This window comes from Mytilus californianus, unplaced genomic scaffold, assembly GCF_021869535.1.
Source record: "Mytilus californianus isolate M0D057914Y unplaced genomic scaffold, xbMytCali1.0.p SCAF_4, whole genome shotgun sequence".
In the NCBI taxonomy this organism is placed as follows: Eukaryota; Metazoa; Mollusca; class Bivalvia; order Mytilida; family Mytilidae; genus Mytilus; species Mytilus californianus.
In genome coordinates, this window is record NW_026262690.1 from 13,696,812 (window position 1) to 13,720,819 (window position 24,008).

Genomic DNA, 24,008 nt, shown 5'->3' on the forward strand with positions numbered 1-24,008 from the left:
GAAAAACTAAGTCCATTTATAAGTTAAATATGGATAAACTGGATTTTTTTTACAAAATTTACTTCTGGATACTATCTTATGATCATAAACAAGCTTCTGTCCAAGTTTGGTAGAAATCCAGGATAGTTTAAGAAAGTTATTAAAATTTCAAAAACTTTAACCACAGAGTGAATATTTGTGGACGCCGCCGACGGAATGTAGGATCGCTATGTCTCGCTTTTTCGACAAAAGTCGAAGACTCGACAAAAAGCTATGCCTTATTTCTACTTTCAGTTCTTTTATGATTGAAAAGCATCTAATGCTGCAAAGGGCTTATGTCAGCTGCTTTCTGATTTGTCAAAATATTTCATTCCTTCAATGAAAACAATTTGCACAATTTTTCTGTTCAAGGTAAAATAAAGATAAGGGGTATATCACATAGAAAATGATATGGTTAACTGAACTGGAAAGTGAGCAATGAAGCATTAAAGGAAATATGACTTTCAGCTGCTTGGTTGAAAAAGTACATGTATGCTTGAGCAAAAAAACAACACAAACATGGTCACAAATTTGATATGACAATGCAACATGCCTAAGGTAACCCTGTGTCTGCTTCTCTCCTGTCAGAGTTACCTCAATAGTTTTTGCAATGGACACACTCCGGACAGACTTGTGTTTAAATGTTTAGGAAACAATACATTAATGTTTACACAAATAAATGAATTTGGCAAAAAAGACTATCACCATCAAGATGATTATAATGAAGTTGATGGGTTGGTGTTTTACATCCAATGGCACATAATACTGGCATAATAGGACAAGAACATGTTATAATGATATGAGAATAAGCCCTGCTATGTACTCAACACACTAAGCAGACTTTAACATGCTGGTTCATGAGGTAATAGTTAGCCAGCAGAAATGCCACCTTCGGCAGATACATTATTCTGACTAAGACCTGACCAGTCCCTGCTCTTAAGGATGTTTGCTCATTTGTTTCAAAATAACAAGCTTTTTAAAAAAATGTTATAAATTAATAGAATATAAATAACTGTTCTTAAAAAGCAGAAAAAATTGTAGGTTAGTATCTTTGTTTTTTAAGATATAATCAATTAAAAAGTTGGCGGGTAATGATTCCCTCTAGATTTTTCATACATTTATCATTGATACCTATTTTCTTTCAACAACTATGAAAAACTAACAAAGATTTTATTAGATTTTCGAAAATGGCTTTTTAAACTATAGATGTAATAAAATTATGAAAAGAAAAGTAGGGATTAGTGGGCAAAACTTTTATTGGCACTACATTGATAAAACTAGAGGATTCCGAATATCTGACAAAAAGTCAATAAAATGCTCCGCTGGGCGCAGCTTGATACGACCACAGAAGTCGAACCCTGAACAGTTGGGGCAAGTATGGACACAACATTCAAGCTTGATACAACACTGAATTTGAATTGTAATTAAATATTTGACACAGCATAGGTTTCTGACACAGAATGAATGTGGTCTAAGAACTTAAAAAATTTTAATTTACCTATTCCAACCATATCATTTTTATTTGCTTTTATATATACATCAGAAATAACCAATTTAAAATGGAAAATCTTAAAGAAAGAAAAGGAAAAAAAAATCCCCCCCCCCCCCCAATTTTTTGAACCCCCTTATGATTCATCACCCCCAAACTCAATCCCAGCCTTCCCTTTGTGGTATGGTACCTTGCAGTACAATTTCAGAGAGATCCATACACTTGAACACAAGTTATTGTCTGGAAACTAGAAAAATGCTTGTTTTTTGGCCCCTTTTTGGCCCCAAATTCCTTAACGTTTAAGGCAATTACCCTCAAACTCAAACCCAGATTTCCCTTTGTGATATGGAATCTTGAAGTACAATTTCATAAAGATCCATACACTTACACACAAGTTAGTGTCCTGAAACTAGAAAAATGCTTGTTTTTTTGCCACTTTTTGGCCCCTAATTCCTAAAATTTTGAGGCAATTACCCCCAAAAATCAATCCCAGCCTTCCCTTTGTGGTATGGTACCTTGCAGTACAATTTCAGAGAGATCCATACACTTGAACACAAGTTATGGTCTGGAAACTAGAAAAATGCTTATGTTTGGCCCCTTTTTGGCCCCTTATTCCTAAACGATTTGGGCAATTACCCCCAAACTCATTTCCAGCTTTCCCTTTGTGATATGGAACCTTGTAGTACAATTTCAGAAAGATCCATACACTTACACACAAGTTATTGTCATGAAACTAGAAAAATTCTTGTTTTTGGCCCTTTTTTGGCCCCTAATTCCTAAAATTTTGAGGCAACTACCCCCAACAATCAATCCCAGCATTCCCTTTGTGATATGGAACCTTGTGGTACAATGTCAGAGAGATCCATACACTAAAACACAAGTTATGTCTGGAAGTTACAAAAATGCTTATTTTTGGCCCCTTTTTGGCCCCTAATTCCTTAACTGTTGGTACCATAACCCCCAAAATCAATCCCAACCTTCCTTTTGTGGTATGGAACCTTATGGTAAAATTTCATAGAGATCCATTTACTTTAACTAAAGTTAGAGTGTGAAAACCAATGTGTCTTCATACGAGGACGATGCCGGACGACAACGATGACGCCAATGTCATACCAATATACGACCGCAAAATTTTTTTGCAGTCGTATAAAAACAAGAGTAGCGAACATCCTCAGTCCTTAATGCTGTGTGCTAAGCAGAGAATCAACTTTGGTTTGAGCTGTTCAGGAATTGAATGCATGAGCTCTCACACAGAGTTGAGCCACTCCTGCTTAACCATGATTAATTGATTGATTGGTGTTTATGCCACTTTCAACACAATTTATATACATATATTAGTATGTTTGAACCAGTGACAACTCTACGACAGATTTTATCCATCGGATCACCATGGCCAGTGATGGTGATACAAGGCTGAAAACACATTCTGTATACATAATTCGTCTAAATAACAGCCCAACAATGTTAGATCTGTAAATTTGCGGAAGCAAATATTTTGTTCTTCCCAGGCCGGGATTCAAACTCATGCTACTGAGATATCATGGCACCAAATCGCCTTGCACTATGCCCAACACGTTAGGCCACTCGACCACCTAGGCTCAACAAAAATCCAAGTTTTTGGTGGCCGGGTGTTACGTTTCCTCGTCAGTTTATATCTAGCTTAATAACACAGTACATGATATATAAGGCATGAAGATAGAATATTACAGACCAGCTGAATTATCTATCGTAGAGATCTTACAAATTAATGTAGGATGCAGTCACAGAAATAATTATATTATAAGTACGTCTGAACCAGTGATAACTCTACGACAGATTTTATCCATCGGATCTATATATATATATAAATGAAAGCAATTAGCAGTCAATGTATTGAAAAGATTTTTGTGGTTATAAATTATAATCTATAAAAGGTTTCATTGGTGATGTCATCATGATGCTCACTATTTTTAAAGATTTTTTATAATTTGATTTATTTGCAGGCCTGTAGCCAAGATGACTCTGAGGGGGTTTGTTACCTAACTAACATTCCTGCAGACAAAAACATTTGCTATGATAGTACTGATGTGGTGAAATGGCTAAGACATGTTTTGCCAAAAGTGTAAGCCTAGGAAAGCTGCACTTGTACATAAACCACCTCTTTATGGAGGAATTTTAAATGACAATAAAAGAACATAGTTCCAATGTCCCCCGCGTTGCACATATTTAATATTTCCAAGGGGCATAACTCTTTTTAAAAAAGTCAATCGGCCACCATTATAGAACTCGTCTGAGATATTGCTGATATTAACCTGTAGTATAAGTTTTACAAAAATCTGGCTAGAAATGAACTCGTTAGAGCGCTAACGAGGCCATTTTCCATAAATTTAATATTTCCAAGGGGCATAACTCTTAAAAAAAGTCGATAGGCCACCATTATAGAACTTGTCCGAGATATTGCTGATATTAACCTCTAGTATAAGTTTTATAAAAAATCTGGCAAGAATTGTACCTGTGAGAGCGCTAACAAGACCGGACGGACACAAGGACAGAAGGAGGGACAGATACACGAACGGACGGACAGATGGACGGTCTGACGCCCGGTATTTTCATGTCCCCCACAACACGTTAGGCGGGGGACAATAAAGCAAAAAATATTCAAAACATATTTTAATTTTAAGGATTATTTTAATTTCCAAGAAATGTTCTTAATATAAATCAATTTTATTTAAAGAAGTCAACAACAAACAAACACATTCAGTGAAATAACATGATGCCATGCATACAAATACTTTGTAACTGTTGGACAATACACCTTTAACTTATCTTCTCGTGGTCATATAGGTTGGACATACTGTGAAACCAAAACAGAGGAAAGTCTGACCACTTTTCTTGTGCAAGTTTATAATATAGACTGGATGAAACAAGATTACAAGAATGCTGGGTAAAATTTGGAAATATTCGACACATCGGTGTAAAGGATGGACATTCAGAGTCAACAAACTGATAAACAAGACCAATAGGGACTTCTATGTACAAGACACTATGCTATCTGCTAAATTTGTGATCAAATTAGCAATGAAAAACTCTCAGAAAAAGCTGTGCACATACACACTCCACAAAAACAATGCATCTGTGGAATCATATGTTCAGCAAAATTTACTGAAAACGCAAAGAACACTAATGGCTATGTTCTGTGCAGTCTTATTACCTGTAACGATACTCCATGCCACAAGTGCCACTTATACAACAGTAGAGAATATCATATGGATTTTTCAATATCACATCTGTATCAACCTGAGACAGAGCTGTTAAAATTATATTGGTTGAGGGCTGATACAGTGTGTGATATTGAAAAAGCCATATCATATACACTTTATTATATACCTCAAGTAGATGTTTTTCACGTGACATGACGTAATACAAATTAGGAGTTTGATAAAGCCTTTGAAACAGTGACTGATATTGATGACGTGATGTCATACAGATTAAAGGTGTGATAAAGCCTTTGCAACCGTGACTGATATCGATATCATCACGGATGGCTGATACAGCACGATTGCAGTTGACCGTATTACACATACAATTTATCTGTATTTACTACTAAGTATATAATAAATGGTTATACAACATGGTTATACAGCTTTGGAACATATTTTTACATTATATCATACAGTCATAAGTAAATTTGTTTGGCTATTAAAGTATTGATTATTATAAATATTGCACATGTTTAATTGTATATTATTGAACTGTTGATTAATATGCGACACTCTAATAAAGCAGTTTATCATTTATTATTATGTGTGATTGTTTTATTTTACTTCAATTTTGAAGGTAATTACAGATGTTTAGGTAGCAATTTATTACTTTAAGAAATTTAATATTGTTTTAAAAATTATTTCCCAATCATCAAGTGCACCTGGGAACAGTATATCTAATATCAATCAGGAACATATATATTGATATACTGTTCCCAAAATCAATATATATGTTCCTGAGTGCACCAAATGTTTTATTACTAATCCTTTTCCCAATCAACAAATAGCTGTCTGAATACTAGTCCAAATGATTATGACTTTTGAAAGGCTATTTTAATTTTATTACGTCGTACGTCACAGCAAATAATTAAAATAGCCTTTCAAGACGTCATAATTATTTGGACCAACTGATTACGTAATATAAGTTGAAACTCTAATCTGATCGACACCACTGTTAAATGTCAACAGAGACATATGTGTAAATATGTCTCTGACGTCAATATTACTTATATATTTGAAAAATGATATGTCATTCTGTGTTATGATGCCATTTTACAAAAGTTACGTATGACTTATATGTAATCAATTCCAAGTAACTGGACGATTTCTTCACATGATTAATTATTTTGATCGACGAATCATAGGAAATAAGGCCATATGCAAAAATAATGCCCAACAGACCATCTACGAACCACCTCTCCGAATCGTTGACGTACAGGGCGTATGGCAATCAATGGTCAACCTGCATACATTCAAGTCTTCATTATTTTTTTTAGCATGAGCCAAGTTCCCGCGAAAAGGGAAGTAATTCAGAAAATGAAAAATCAGAAAATTGCTTTCTTTAAAAGAAAAAAGGCAACACGTGAACTTCAGAAATCCGACAGAAAAAAAAATGTTGCTCTCCTACTTTTTGATAACGAATAAGGTAATATGATCTTAAAATGTAACCTAACATAACATCCCACATGAAATATTGTCCGGCGGACAAAATTACATAGAAATAGAGTCCTTCGGACCTTGTCTTGAAATTTTGTCAGCCGGGGTTCTTCTGTACAATCGCATGATTTCACTGCAATACTGTCTCTGGCAATATTACACTGTAAATTTCTTTCCAGGACAATATTTCACAATGAAATACTGTCCATGATATTTTCTAATCAAAGTATGTCTTCTTGGGGAATCATACGCCATGATATTGTGAGAGTGTTTCTGGAATCTTTGGAGTATAGTTCTTAATATTTATGTAAAAGATGTATGCATATTTTTATTTTTGATTGAAAATATTTTCTATGGCAAATACCAGAGGCATATGCTTGTATTACATGTCTCAGTAAATATCTTATTTTAGGAACAAACATATATTTTATCATAAGCTTTCAAATTTAAATTTATAAATGATTAAAGTCAAATATGTTAATTGTACCTGGGACTATTATACCAGAGATATATAATACAATAATTGTATATATCTCTGATTATACTAAGTCAAAAATTTAATATGTGATTCATTCATTAAAAGAAAAGAATGTCAGCATTGAAAAATGAAACAAGGAAGCCACCAGGAATAACCATTTCGTTAAATGAGGGTGGTAAAGGGTTATTTTCGTGCAACGTGTTTTGCCATTTTTATTTCACGTGCAGCCGTGAAAAAGGTTCGTTATTCGCCGTGTTTCGTGAAATCGGTAAAAAGATCTACGTGCAAGAAATGTTTAATTGTTCGCGAGTTCATCGTGAAATGGCAATTTTATTTCGCGTTCTTCCGTGCAGATACCCCACCCCTTACGCCCATCTTAAATGACCCGGCCTACAAAACATCCCTCTTATACCGGAAAACCTTTAACATGATGAAGTCAAGCAGTCATAGAAAAAAATCGGATTATATATTATGAAGCCACCAAAAACGAAGTAAGGTTCATGTAAATAATATAGATTTTAAGATTCATTAGTTTTATTACTATAAGTGTGATTTTAAATCATGCCACAAAACTTGGCGAATTATCTTTTATATATACACTCAAAAGGCCCCATCGGAAATTAGAAGTTACACTTACTTCATCGAAATCAGCAAAATCTAAAATACCTGCCTTATTTGTAGATTAGTTTGTTTCAATCTTCTATAAATCCTTTACCACACCTATTGCTATGTACACGACTAACATCCATGATAAAAAAAACATGTTGTTATCTCGGCAGACAAAGACCCAATCCATTATACAGTGTCTGTAAAACACATTATCTAAAATGCATGATAAGGGAACTAGGATTTGACAAATTACATGGTAACCCAACATATACTCACTTCACACTCAATTAAAAGGAAATCCACTCGACACTCACCAAGGGGGAAATGCAAAGCAATCATAGGTCATATATATAAATCTACAGAACGAAATATCGTCCCTTTTGTCGTACATTTTTGTAAAACTGAAATATCTAAATCTAGGAAAGAACAGTTGTGCTGCTGTTTATATTTGATTTATTTAATATAATTTCCTTTGGATAAAGTTCTGCAGTATATTTAGAGAATTATTGATTATTTAACAAAAAATGATCATCAAGATAATGGTAACTGTTGTTGACTTGATCAAATATGTAGAATTTAGACAGGTCTTTACTGAGTTTGGCCATACACTGTGATTCCTAACAGTTTGGTTAGCGACGTCCTTCAATGCAAAATTTGACAAACTCATGTAATATTTGCAATGGTGTATCAATTAAATTGCCTTCGCGTACCTATGAACAGTATTTTGATTTAATGGGAATATGTTAATAAATTATATAGGCTCTTTATTCAATTTCCAGTTGGATTTAAACATCTTTAGATTTTGACCCGGTGAATTATAAACTAATACAAGGGGAATTGGCTCTACCTCTTTAAAAAAAATATGTTTGGATAATGTATTCGTGTTTTTTACTGAAGTAACGTAGTCAAAATCGAATAGACGTTTCCTAGCTACGATGATTTTCTCTGATCATTCAGTTTTGAGGATGTCTGCATTAATTGATGTAAACATCAATACATCATTATTGTTCTCCAAATGTTCCCAGTATTTTAACATATCATATATTGATTCTATATAAAATGGATAACAATCGATCTTTCCCATAACAGCAATAAATTGTTGTTTTCTCATTTTCATAATATTTACACAATTTTGTATGTGTCTTTTATTGTTCAAAAATTATTCATACAATTAAGAAGAAAAAATACTTTTAGCTGAACTGAGGGTTAATTATTGAATGTGCTGCATTTCTCTCTCTCTCTAGAAACACCAACCGAAATAAACAAAAGTTCTGCAACAAACGCCAACACCCAATTCTTCAAATAAGGAAACTCATTAAGATATGAAATATGACGGCCATTGACGAAAGCACGTAACTGAAAAAATAACGTTATAATAGGTATCAAAAACACAAAATAAATAACACGTTATACCATATTAAAGATTGCTCGAAATGACCGAAAGCAAGCTCAAAGTACTTAAGAGGCCATGTCAGGAAGCACTGAGCTTTGAATGGAATGTAAAAACAATAGTTTTTTTTTATAAAATTGATTTTATAAATTATGTGTTGTGTGGTATATTACACATAAAGGATGAAAATAGTCATTTCATTTATATCAACTGGTTTCCATGGTAACAAAATGCATTTCCTGAGATACTGGTTAAAAAACCTACTGAAACAAGGTAAAAAAGACATTTTTTAAAGTAATCCAGAGAACCAATACTGCAAAATATTTGTTTTTCAACACTGATTTCATAAAGAAGACTTCTTACCTTGTAGAAATTTGCACAACAAGAAGGTGTTTAATTTTTGGAAATGTTGCCATGGCAACTTGAAATGGCAAGGTTTTTGAATTCTGAAATTTGATATAAAATGTGTTACTTTTAATTCCATCTTAGCAAAAATCCGGACAGTTTCTTTATATAACTCTCTATTATATTCCTGTTGTAATAGTATAAAAGCTTATTTGAAAAAAAATAAAAATGGGTAAGCTTTCATAAATATTGCTTTGAGTCTTGTCAAAAATCTGATTTTTTCACAATTTCCAAGGCAATTTTCTAGATCAAGTGATAACAAAAACATATGTTTTCCATAATTTATTCAAATATCAATATAGTATTATAAAGACATCAATCTATAAACATATCAAGGTAATAGAAAAAGAAAAAAATATATAGTTGCTTAGCAACACTTATATTCCTTGGTAACATATTGCTAAATGATTTTTAAAAAGAAATCAATGGGATAAATAGACATTATGTAATTTTCCAAATTTTTAGATTTTCTTGCATATGTGATATTCATAGCATATATCTTAATAACATTAGAGTAAGTTTTTAATTTATTAGAAAGGGTTGCAGAGCAACAGCAAAAGGAGATCTGCAAATATTTTCGAAATGTTATCAAGTCAACTCATGTCTACAAAAATATTGATTGATTGATTGGTGTTTAACGCCACTTTCAACACTATTGTGCTATTTAGTGGCGGTCAGAATTTATTGGTGGAGGAATCCGGAGTGCCCGGAGAGAACCACTGACCTTCGGTCTACAAAAATACTCTGATGTCAAGATTTTTGCATCTGAAAATATGCTAAATATCTATCTACATGATCTTAGGACTGAAATTTATAAAATGTTGTCTTCAAATTTAATGAAACGGTGCACTTTGTCCTTAGCAACAGACAAATTCCTTAGCAATAGACTGATTTTGTGAACATTTTCAACAAAAATAGAGCTATAGTTTAACCTCTTATCTCTATATAAAAACATATTCAAACAACTGGCAATGAATATTTTGCTTGAATAGAGAATCATAAACTTTTCAAAAACTTAGCAACAGGATACACTCCATAGCAACAGTTGTATTCTTATGAGGAAATATTCTGGATACTGACATGAACAAATCTTTTTTATCTGGAAATAAAGTAGTGGCTTTATTGTAACTACTACTACAGGAATATACATGTACCAAAAGAAGTCACAGCTGTTGTTAAATACTAATGCAAAAGAAAACTAAAGATTAGAAACTGTAAATTGTTATGTAATTATTGGTATGCAGTATTTCGTCAAACTGTAATAATTAAGTGAACATTTTTGTCTATTGTTCAACAATGCAATACAAAAATTCAGGATTTATTGTAGATTGTACATGCAGGTCAATAATTCCTAGATTTATTGTAGATTGTTCATGCAGGTCAATAATTCCTAGATTTATTGTAGATTGTACATGCAGGTCAATAATTCCTAGATTTATTGTAGATTGTACATGCAGGTCCATAGTTCCTAGATTTATTGTAGATTGTACATGCAGGTCAATAGTTCCTAGATTTATTGTAGATTGTACATGCAGGTCAATAATTCCTAGATTTATTGTAGATTGTACATGCAGGTCAATTATTCCTAGACACTATATTTGTATAAATATTCTAGCAATGATTTGGTTTTAAGAATAAAATCCACTAACAACTCTATTAGACTCTTTGTATTGCCAGTGGTAAATATAGGTAAAAGAAAAGTCGTCTCCTTTATCAAAAAATGGTATTGATAGTTCTATATGTAAATTTAACAAGTATCACTCACTATTAATCTTTTGTATATCAAATAAACCTGTTTAGATGCGGAATCTATATATCATCTGGTTTTTCCAGAAAATGGAATGTAGAAATAGTTTTCCACCACCGGACTCTCTCTAAAATTATTTCATTGGAAAATTGATGTTACATAAAAGACCACTTACTTATAGAACGCAAAGTCCGGGTAGGGGGGGGGGGGGGGGTGCGCATTTTACTATCGGACCGAATTATTTCTGTTACATATTCAGATTCAGACTCAAATTATTTATTAAGATAACTAATATTACATTAGTGTTCTCCATTACAAATCATACGACAATATACAAAACAACATTTCAAAGTTTCACATGTAGTATATAATAATACATTTTCACATTACTTTAAGAATTGTTTTTTTATTTCTAATTGTTTTTTATTTCTAATGCATCTCTAATAAATTTGTATAAATAATTACATTCAATAATATTTTGTGGATTTAAAAGTTTAGAAACTGAAAAATAATTATTATGTGACTCTTTCAAATCTAAACCGTAAGATTGGAAAAAAGTTTGCCTTATATCTTTATATATATGACAAGATAACAAAAAATGTTCTTCTGTCTCTACTTCCGTGCAGAATTTGCACAAGCGTTCGTCTTTTGGAATTTTGGGTTAATTATATCTACCGCGTTCTATATTTAAACAATGAGCACTGATACGTTGTGTAATTTTACTTTTCATATTTTTGGTAAGATTGGTTTCAAGATAGAAGGGAACCAAATTTGGAACCAAAATATTACTGAAAAGCATCGGTTTACTGACCACAGCTCCAGATTTGATTTTTTTGTAGTTGTGAGTCAGATTGCTGATGATAATATCTTATTAGACTATTTTTAAAAACACTATTATCTATCAATTCTTTTGTGTCAAGTTTAAGTTCTATAAATATTTTATTTAGGGTAGAAAACCAGCATTTTGAGTTTTCTTGAGATAATTCTTGATCTGCAGTAAACGCACTATATAGTATTATATCTCTATTTATTTTAAGTCGTCTCATATAATAATTATACATTAAACATAATGAGAAAATTAACATTGGACTCCTGTTGCATTCAAGTCTACTAACTATATTGATGACTGTCATTTGATCCCAAGAATAGATTTATGCATTATGGATATTTTGCAGTTTAAAATTCTGAATTATTTCCCTTTGGCCACAAATTAGTTGTTGAACGTGTTAAATTGACAAAATATAGACTAGAAACACAGAACACAACAAAACTGAAGTAACAAGGGATGAATATACCAACACTAAGCAATAATGAAAAAAAAATATACTGACTATTTGCGGACTTGTTATTTCATTTATCATCAAAATGAGGAGATGCGGTATGATTGCCAATGAGAATATAATTTCATTGATCAATATGTTTGTATCGCACAAAGCATTTTATTTGAACACATAAAAATTGTAAAATGTTGGCATTCCGATAAGATTGCATTGAATTATGGAATCTTACCAAGTTAAGTTATTTTACATTTGATTTCATAACCGGAAGTAATAAGTGTTACTATATATGTCATGTATATATTTATTTTTAGTTTTGACGTCAATTTTGTAAACAAAAACATACCTCATACTGGAAAGAAATGCTGATTTGTCATTTTATCGACTTAGTATGGTAGCCCGAATTTCATGTAAGTGTTTATAAGAACTATCATTTTACATACTTTGTTATTTAATATTTAATTTTTGTTAAAACTAAAATAAAATGTATAGGATAACCTTAATCTGGCATTTAAGAAGGTTATAACACTTGACCGCCATTTATTTATTACTTAAATCTGTCGAATATAAAGTTGCCAGTTTCTATAATAGTGATATATGTTAATTAAAAAGTTTAGAAGTGTGATATAGCAGTCGATATTGGACCCTATTCATATGGACCCTTAATTGGTATAATTAAAATATTGTATTCACGTTATTGTACTGTATTGTATGAGTGGCCGTTCATGTCATTTGCGCGATTATATACGCGTATATAATTTTATACGCGTATATATACGCGTATATTACCTACATATACACGTATATTGTGGTTTTTAACGCGTATATGGCTGTCATATACGCGTATATTGTGGTTTTATACGCGTATATTGTTAAAATAAACACGTTTATACTTTATTCCAATTTATTTATCATATACGCGTTAATATACGCGTTATTTGCGTAAATATGCGCGTTAATATACGCGTTATTTGCGTAAATATACGCGTATGAAATCATTATATACGCGTTAATAAACATTCGTTTGTCGTATTGTCTTAACCAATGATAACTGCGTTTTTAAACTGGTTTGTATATGACAACTGATGCCATATAACGAATATGGCTGCCAACTTTAGCGGAAACGGGGACAGAGAGAGATTTTTGCAGAGAGTATAAGAGACCGTTGATGATTGTTTCCGGCTTGGGACGACTGACGCCATACAAAAACAGATGTTTGACAGTATACGTTAAAGGTAATCGCAGGTTGCGACAAAAACTACCTACGTACATTAAGCTGGTATGTTGGGTATACAGGGGCTGAAAGTAGCAGTGGCTGAAACATTGGTTCAAGCCTGATAATCTAATTTCGTGTGTAACTATTTCCTCATTGTGTAACACAGTAAGAAAATGTATTTTTTCTCAGCTTTTTATACTATATAAATCATTGTTAAGGTGATGATGATGGAAGTGTTTAATGACCTTGCCTGGCTTTACAACCCTCGCACGGTCTATAGTTTAGGTGATGGGAGTGTTTAACGACCTTGTTGTTTAGGTGCCAACAAATGGAAGGTTTTTTTATCAATATTCGCCAACAAATGGCAGTACTTAACGACCTTAACAGGTTTCTTCAGGGGTTGATGATGGAAGTGTTTAACGAACTTGACTGGCTTTACAGGCCTCGCCCGGTCGGTTTTTCAGGGGGCCGGGGTGTTTTCCTCTATCTTGGATTTTGAAGTAGCAGATAACGTTGGTCTGGATATTTGATGAAATGTGCAAATTTGAAAGTAGTATGTAATCTATATAAAAGACTTTTGATGTAAATATAGAAGTAATTGCGGCTGTTATTTCTCAAATACACCTTATTTGGGTTTGATTAGATTTTTTTCAACTTTGCCAAATAAGGGGAGGTAAATCAGATAAAGTAATTTTATAATAGAAAGTGTTGTGGATTTACCTATTTTGAAATATAGCAAGAAAATAAGTTCGGTGACCCATTTTTTTCTTTTTCTTATCTGAAAGCATGTTATAAGAGCTATCTTCTCACATTTTATCTTAAAGTTCTATCAAGTAGTTTTCTTTTTATCACACAAAATTTGATTTTCCATTCATAATCTATACAAAATCTGACAATTTTGCACAACCTGTACCGTGAAAATAAGTCCCATACTTTTTATTATATTTCTGCTCTTTGGTCGGGTTGTTGTCTCTTTGACACATTCCTCATTTCCATTCTCAATTTTATTAATTTATAGTCAGTGCATTGCAAAAATACTATTCGACCTGCGAAAGTTTTATTTTGATTCGGTTCACATATAACAATACAAACATAAGCTCTTAACAGCTTTTTACCGAATATAAAGTAACACAAACACAACATTAAAACACACAACATGCAGACAGGATATATATCAGCACAGGCATATTGAAATACATGCAAAGCACTACTAAAATACATATCTAAAGCCAAAGCAATATACAAGTATAAAGAACCATATATTTTTAGAATCAGTGTCAAGTAAACTATCAAATAATAGATGAAGTGACATTTTTCAAACCTGAAGTAACAAATAATCTCCCTTATTTAAAAAAAAACTTTCCAGAAACCATATATTTTAAATCAGCGTACAATAAGCTATCATTTGACGCTGGAAATGACATTTCAAATCGTATTTTAATATTTTTGTATCAAAATAGATCTTTTCCGGTGGAAAGACCTTCAATTGTACTCTGAACAATTGGTTTTTAATTTATTGCATTATTGTTGAATGTATATGAAAACGAAATAAGTCACCCCTTTATCATGAATGTCACATCCTTTGCATAACTCATAAGTGGAAATAAACTGACAACGCACGGCTAAAAAGAAAAAAAGACTAATAGCCAAAAAAAAGTACACAAACATACTCTAAATGCTAGATTTAGATGAAAATTTCCTGACATGTTTAGTACCTAATGACAATGTGGACCTCTTATTGTATTCTGTTTTAAGTGATATTTGGGATATCATTAGCAAAACATTAATTTTGCTATTTGTAGTTTTACTATGAATGTTTTGACCAATTTTAAGTCTGATAAGTTTGAGAAATTCAATTACATCCGTTAATGACCAGAAAAATGAACATGAATGAATTTTTACATTTTGTCATTTATAGAGAAAACAGGTTATCAGTCGAAACGCCTTCAAACTGACGAAAATGGTCACTATAAATATGATATAACCAGGGAACAGCTTGACTTTCTTTCGAGATTTGGTTTCACTGCGCCAATGATGAGCGAGGTACTTGGTGTGTCACAATCAACAGTTAGAAGGAGATTAAGGTACATGTTTAAGTTAACATCAAACTTGTTAGCTTGGTCAAAATCTCTATTTTATGTGAATGTTGACAATTTAATAATCTTCTTTACATGTAAATGATATGTGTATATTGTATTAAAAGTATGCATTTTTTTTATAAACCAATAATACAAATATAAAATAAGAAGATGTGGTATAATTGCCAATGAGACAACTGTCCACCAGAGACCAACTATAGATCACCGTACGAACTTCAATAAAGAGTAAAATCCATTTGCATAGTCAGCTATAAAAGGCCCATATTAAATTACAAACGTAAAACAATTTAAACGGAAAATCTAAGGGCCTGGTTTATGATATTTTGGGGCTCTGTAAACAACATTTCCATAAAAATTGGGATGCGTTTTCCTGTTTGAATTAAATTCTCTACAGGTACAGTCAAACTTACAAACCACATATTTGTATAAAGACTACTAATAGTCATTCGCCTCGCACCAACATACAAATAAAATTGAGAATGGAAATGGGGAATGTGTCAAAGAGACAACAACCCGACCATAGAACAGACAACAGCAGAAGGTCACCAACAGGTCTTCAATGCAGCGAGAAATTCCCGCACCCGGAGGCGTCCTTCAGCTGGCCCCTAAACAAATATATATACTAGTTCAGTGATAATGAACGCCATACTAAACTCCAAATTGTACACAAGAAACTAAAATTAAAAATAATACAAGACTAACAAAGGCTAGAGGCTCCTGACTTGGGACAGGCGCAAAAATGCGGCGGGGTTAAACATGTTTATGAGATCTCAACCCTCCCCCTATACCTCTAGCCAATGTAGAAAAGTAAACGCATAACAATACGCACATTAAAATTCAGTTCAAGAGAAGTCCGAGTCCGATGTCAGAAGATGTAACCAAAGCTAGTTGTTATTGCATTTTAAACTAGAAACTTTTTTTTTTAAAAAACAGAAATTTCAACATTAGTTTAAGGCAAATAACTGATATAACAGATGAAAACCTTGATCAGAAAATCAAAGAGGTTGCTGGTACTAACAGACGAATAGGACCAAACTCCATACGTGTTAGATTTGCTGTTTCTACCCAGACAGCGAGTACGAGATGGATGTTCAAGAGTTGATCCAGGTGTCATCCAGGTGGATGTGCCATAAGGTCGTTATTGAGAAAAAAATATCCAAAGAAGAACTTACAAAGTTGCAGGTCCATAGAGGAACTTATTCAGGAATGACAGATACTATCAAGACCTGCTAGAAGAATGTGGAGTTAAAGATAATAATAATGGTGGTAGTGATAGTGAAAACGATGTCGATGCAATTATTTCTGTTGTTGAATGTGATGAGGAATTGTTTAAAATCACCGTACAACTTCTTGATCTTGACTAGGACATGACCTGAAGATTCCCTACCACCTTTTGGTATATGACCATAGAACAATTAGTAATGTGATATCCATGTTACCAAAACATTATTATATAATTAATAAAACTCTTTTGATTCACTATTACCGAATTCACATTACTAGGCCCATACTACCTGCCTTTTTTTTATTTCTAAACTTGGCATCCTGGTTTTTAATGTTGTGCTCTAAAACACATACTTCTAAAAAAAAAGGTTCATTGGAAGAAACCAAGACCTTGTTGATAAATATTCCGTCTAAACTTCACAAATAATACACGATGGTCTTGAAGTATAGATTCTAGGTACTGACTTTGTTTATCATCTAAATAACGTGTTATAGTATTCTTTTATTAGCCTTTGTAATTTATTACTCGAACTGTTTAGCCTATTTTTGGCAGTGCTCATTTGACATGGCTCGGTACGTGGACATCCCGTCATTGTGTTAATTGTGCTGTGGTATTCTTTTCTTTTGTTTTTGTTAAGGCGCATTGTCTATATGCCTTTTTGTTTGTGTAAATATAAAAAAGAAGATGTGGTATGATTGCCAATGAGACAACCCTCCACATGAGACCAAATGACACAGAAATTAACAACTATAGGTCACCGTACGGCCTTCAACAATGAGCAAAGCCCATACCGCACAATCAGCTATAAAAGGCCCGAAATGACAATGTACAAAATTCAAACGAGAAAACTAACGGCCTAATTTATGTACAAAAAGTGAACGAAACAAATATGTAACACATAAACAAACGATAACCACTGAATTACAGGCTCCTGACTTGGGACAGTCACATACATCGTTTGTAAATTTTGCTTCTATAGAAAGAACAATTTGTCCTTCTGCCATTTTGACAACATAATCATAAATTTACTATCTGAAATACAGAGTGAGTACATACTTAACATAGTTTCACTAAAAAGAACATATCATATGACATACAAACTTTCCAAGGTGTTTTTTGAAGAATAAATTAATTCAGGCTACCGAACCATTAGTTATTTTCATTGCAAGATGTTGTGTTTTTGTCCACTTATTGTCAAATGCATCTCAATGATATCCTACAAATTGCCCGAAACTGAACAGGCAATTTGTTGAATTTTGTTTCAAAATTTCAGTCATTTTACAAATTGCCTAAATTTAGAAAATGCCTGTAACATATACAAGGCATACAAGGTCATGGCGTTTCTTATACCAGGGGCGGATCCGGGATTTTAGGTTTAAAGGGGGGTGGGGCGCAAACTTAAATTTTCGCCGAGCTCCGAATTTTTTTAGGTAAAATTATCGAAATATTCTTTATTAAGCTGAGGACAACATTTACTTTGCAAATTTTTTTTGGGGGGTGGGGGAGGGAGCGCACGCTCGCCCCCGTATGAATCCGCCCCTGCATACTGTTTATTACTAAATTCTTTGGTTGTGTACTGACTGATACTTTAGTCTGGGAGAACAAAGTTAGTTGTAATTGGCTTTGAACAACCTTTTAGTATTAAACTCCAATACTCTTATTTCGGTGCTTTGTGTCTATTGCCTTAATGTTTGTTGTTTCTTTTGAGTTAATCTAACTGCAACTGGCCGGATTTTTACAGTTTGTTCTTATGTTGTACTGTTACACCACTATCCCAGTTTAAGGAAGAGTTGAGCGCTCACAGATATGTGCTTGTCCCAAATCAGGAGCTTGTATTTGTCACTGGACGTTAAAAATAAGCAACCAACAATCAATCAATTTAAACTCGTGATTATTTAAGGGGAAAACCAATTAGTATTTATTATTTTTTGGGGCGATGGGTGGAAGACAGGAGGATTTTGTAAATGAATATGGTGGCCTAGCAAGACTTGAAAAAATAGGCATGATTAGCAATAGATTAAAATGAATAATAAATCTGCAAAAAATCCTCCTGCCCGACCCTCCCCAGAATACCAAATAGTCGTCCCCTTACTGTTATTGTCCGTGTAGTTCTTATATTTATCCAACTTATCATCCCTACTAAGGCTGCCATGCCAAAAAACGTTTATCACACAGCACACATTCTATTATAGTTGCATTCATAAATTTATTAATGTCATTTAGACTAAACGACGCCATGTTTGTTATGTGCCTCTGCCGTCTAAACTACCTATTTAAAAGGAAGAGGAAGAAGAGAGCCAGAAGATCTTCCCAATGCAAAAAAGCAGAAATGGACCTCTTCTGGTTCACTACCGAAGAACAAAAAAAAAACACGCCCAAGGATTATAATTTAATATGCCAGTTATGTCCCCTTTGTGAAACCAAACGCAGTAACATGGACAGATTTGATTGGATTTGAAATATTTGACACCTTCCCAAAAGTAACGCGTTTATATACGCGTATAGCACAAAGAATTTACATTTATTATACGCGTTTACACAAAAAAAATCATTTTCAGCAGTAACATGTATATATACGCGTATATTTTAACAATAAACGCGTATAAAACGACAATATACGCGTTAAAAACAACAATATACGCGTTAAAAACAACAATATACGCGTATATATACGCGTATAAAATTATATACGCGTATATAATCGCGCAAATGACATGAACGGCCACTCATAGTATTGTGACCACGTATACAGATACGCCAGACAGACAAGGGCTGACCCGTATTTCAGCGGACTTCTATTACTATGGGTACGGTGTGTGTCCAAGGGAAATGTTTATCAATTAAAATTATATAAGTGAAACGGATGATCCGGAGTTCTGTCTGATGTCTTAGCCCTCCCTGTCTTCTATACGGACATTATTTTACAAACAAATCAATATAGTGTTAAATAGTCATTTTCATTCCTCGTGATGTCATTAAAAACTTCCGTATCGAAATAGCTTTAGCATTGTTGACTCATGGTTGATGAAGCAGTATGGGCCATCTGAATATGACCAGCTTCAGGAAAAAGAAGTAAATATATCTTTGTCATGAGAGCAAAGGACTATAGACATAGTTTATAAATTAGAATTAATTTATAGACGGGCAAAATCCAAACCATGTAGCAAAATCTGTAAAAATATATATGCCTCATATTCAGTAACAGTTATTTACAGGGAGAATCCGAGTCCGGTGATGTCCCAAGCGTGCATGGGTTCCCGTCTTTTGCCTGAAAATATTTAGGACATTTTCTGATTTTTACTGCCGGGGCCCCTTTTTCGGTATCTCCTTTTTAAAACCATAGATCCACTGTCCGTCCAATTAGTAAAGGAGGATGTCCGTACCTGCCGTATTTTATCTCGTGCTGTACAGCTTTTTCTGTTATAGAACTTCTAACAAGTGTATATTGCTGTTATTAAATAGATTACGGTCTCATGTTCCCCTGTCCGTCAAAAAAGTAAAGGACGACATCCGTGCCTTCTTCTTATTGGACTGTAATGCATGTGTTTCACTGTTACAGAACTTCTAACAATGGTATATTGCTGCCATGAAATAGTTCACTGTCTCATTTTCCACTGTCCGTCTAAATATTAAAGGACGATACCTGTGCCTTATTTGTCTCATAGACCGCCTCGGTGGTCTCGTGGTAGCGTGTTCGCTTCGAATGCGGAGGTCGTTGGTTCGAACCCCGGCCGGGTCAAACCAAAGACTTAAAAATTGATATTTGTTGCTTCTCCGCTAAGCACGCGGCATTAAGGAGTAAGAGCAAAGACTGGTCGACTCGGAGTCGGAATAATGTGTCCGGGTAAGGTGACATATCTTCCTGCGGACTGTTACCTTGTGAACTAGCACGTTAAAATTCCGGCTCAGCGTGTCGGTCTAGTACAAAGCAGGGTAAATATTCATATTACATTAACCTGTTTTCGTCCTGAATATGCATATTACTTTGCCGCTGGACTTTAAGCAGTCATCCATCATCATCATTTTTGTCTCATACTGTAATGCGGGTCACTGATATAGAACTTCTAACCAAGATATTTGCTGCCATTCAATGGATCACTGTCTCGTGTTCAACCATCAGTCCTAAGACAAGAACAATGTTTCGCTGAATTATATATTTATAATAATTTGAAGCCAAAATAATAATTAAGGTGGAACATATTGTTTAGGTTGCATAAAAATGGAGTCTGACCAAGCTTAAAATATAATATGGTTATCTCGGAGATAACTATATTGTATTTTAAGCTTGGTCTACGTAATACTTGGTTTTACTGTCGTAAATAACCTTTTACCTAGTTCCGCTACGTGTCGCTAGATTAACTCAATTTGCAACAGTATAACCTCCGTTGTACGTAGACCAAGCATAAAATACAAAACAGTTATCTCCTTAATAATTAACCGGTCGGGGAAAAATAAACCGGCTAAGAATTAGAGAAAAAGATATCATTACATAATCAAAACTTTTACATTTTATCGTTGATATTTAGATTTGATGTGCAAGTGTGAGTTTTCATCTAGGCTTTAAATAAAAAGTGATATTTCACACACGGTCTTTTAACCTGACCTGAAAGCCATGTGAGCAATTGCCATCACTTGTCATCCGTCGTCCGTGAACTTTTCTTATTTCGTTCTGCTTCTTTTAAACCACTTGGCCAATTTTAACCAATTTTGGTTGCTGGTTTTCCCGTTTGAATTCAAACTCCCCGACAGTTCCAGCTCCGATCCGCAGACTACTCTACACTGATGAAGGGGGATTTTCCAGTTTTCGGACAATAACTCAAGAATGCTTTCACCAACTTGCAAGAAATTGTGGTGAATTCTTTATATCTATTGACATGAGCTCCCTTTCGATTTATGTATATTTTAGATTTTACGTTTCCGAGTTACAGGGTTTTATTCATAAAAAAGGGGGATTTTCCAGTTTTCAGACAAAAAATCAAAAATGCTTTCAGCAGTTCTTATGAAACTTTGGTGAATTGTTTATATCTATTGATGTAAGCTCCGTTTAGAATTTTATAAATTTTACATTTTACATTTCTGAGTTATGGGGTTTTATTCATTAAAAAAGGGGGGATATTCCAGTTTTCGGACAATAACTCAAAAATGCTGTCAGCAATTCTCATGAAACTTTGGTGAATTGTTTATATCTATTGATGTAAGCTCCCTTTACATTTTCATAAATTTCTAATATGATATTGAGAATTAATTGAACTTTAATATGTCAAATATTTAATACAATCCAAATTCAGACCTGTATCAAGCTTGAATATTGTGTCTATTTTTGCCCCAACTGTTCAGGGTTGGACCTCTGCGGGCGTATCCAGCTGCGCTCAGCGAAGCAGTTTATTATATTATCAAGGAGTTCTCTTCAAACCACAATCATTTATAACGCAACTTAATCCTGTTTTGATTGTCCCCTTGGAATATGTTCCCCTTTTTCAAATGCATTAGAGTACTGGCGATATTCTACAAACTATCTAATCATTGAATCAATAAGTATTTCTATATATTTGCTCTTTTGATTACAGAACACAATGGGATCATTACTTGTAACGCCGTCGTCGGGTAACCGACAAGAGATGCAAACACGGAATAATCATTTAGCAAGAGAAGTTTGCGAAGATTCGACATTGGAAAACATTTGTCCAAAGAGACCACTATACTCTACAAATAACTATTATCAGTACTACACGGGACAGCTGGGACCAGATCACTTCTTTCATTTATATACTGAGTTATGTGGAATAACTATTTACGGAGAGGAGTGTGACTTAGAATGGAATTTATTAAGACTTTATTTAGGCCATGGATATAGGCATATCGATATTCTGACTTGCGAAGACTTTATTGAGAAAACTACTATGAGGTATCTTCGGATCGGGATCAATTTTGGTGAGGAGCTTGACGAAATGGATTTTCGAACAGAAATAGAGAAAAGAAGATTAGAAGAATTCGGAAAAATAGGAAGTAAACTTTTGAAATACCCAGCTCATGGACAACAATTATTTTGTACAATAAAGACTGGTGATATGTACACTGCTACATTTATGAAATTTCCATTTATGACAGAAGTGTTTAATCAGTTACATCTTTCAACTAGATCGACACTTATGTCAACGACCGAAGCCCGTCTGAAAACATGCAAAAGACTTCAGAATACATACGACGCAAGCGTGGAAGACTTTGCCTACAACCTTGCTGAAGCCGGTCTATATCTCACTACCGACGCAGTGCTTTCTCAGTGTTTTGAATGCGGTGGGTTAGTAAATATTGGAAAATTGGATTTTGATCCCTGGCACATGCATGCCAAATATCACCCATGCTGTCCTTACTTGCTAGAAAACAAACGACAAGATTACGTGGATAGAGTAAGGAGAGAGTTCAAGAAACAAGTTGTCCTAAAACCACGTTGTATTTTACAATTTGACAATCGATGGCATGCGCCAGATACGGAGGAAAATAACGACGATACTGATTGGACAGATTCAGGATCAGAGTGTAGTGACTACTACTCCGAAAATGAAGAAAACGACAGTGATGACGGGTGGTAAATTTGATGATTGTTTACTGTTTTCAAAATCCATTCCATGAAGTATCTTTAGTAGTTACTTGGAACAGGCAGTGCTTTATATGATAGAAACTATCATGTGATAATTTAGTGTTTAGAAAATATGGATAATGGAACTTTAAGTTTCATATATTAGAACTCTTATCACTTGAAACTGACATTATTATGATTCATGCAATACGGACAAAAAAATGCTGAGTGTTACAAACCTTTCATCATCTTTGCCATGATATATAATAATATCTCGCTATATTGTCAAAACTTCATGTATAAAAAAAAATATACTTACTTCACAAAGTGCATTCCCGTCTTTTGTAGATATTAGTGAAACAACGTTAGCATCATTTTGATCTTTTTTTTTCAATATGAAACCTTTTGGAAGAGTGCATATAGTCTAAAACATATGGTTTGCTATTAACAAAATAATTTGTTCATTTAAGAAATGTGATATGTTTGTTATGCCTTTGTGGTAATAAAAGACCATACATTCTAAAACAGTATCAGACTTTTCATTGTTGCTTGTGAGTAGGAGCGTCTTTAACATTACATTCAGCTCGACAATAAAACTTGTGTACAAGTAATATTGAAAGATATACTTCGCACACATCCATTTTGAAAGCTAACACTAATTTTTTTTAATGCATATACATAATCCAATCATATTTTTTTCACTACCGCAAATTTTGTATATTATGGTATGGTAGTCATAAAGGGTTCGTCCCTCTTTTACACAAAATGCTTCTAATATGTCCGTAAATACAATGGTTTCCGT

General features: G+C 33.6%; 1 protein-coding gene across 1 annotated transcript; it reads left to right on the forward strand.

Moving 5' to 3' along the window:
- Positions 1 to 12,402: 12,402 nt before the first annotated feature.
- On the forward strand, positions 12,403 to 23,734 carry LOC127737502 (uncharacterized). Its single transcript, XM_052248292.1, has 2 exons — positions 12,403 to 12,499; positions 22,197 to 23,734. The coding sequence occupies exon 2, from the start codon at positions 22,203 to 22,205 to the stop codon at positions 23,217 to 23,219; it is 1,017 nt and encodes a 338-aa protein (XP_052104252.1). The 5' UTR covers positions 12,403 to 12,499; positions 22,197 to 22,202; the 3' UTR covers positions 23,220 to 23,734.
- The last annotated feature ends 274 nt before the right edge of the window (positions 23,735 to 24,008 follow it).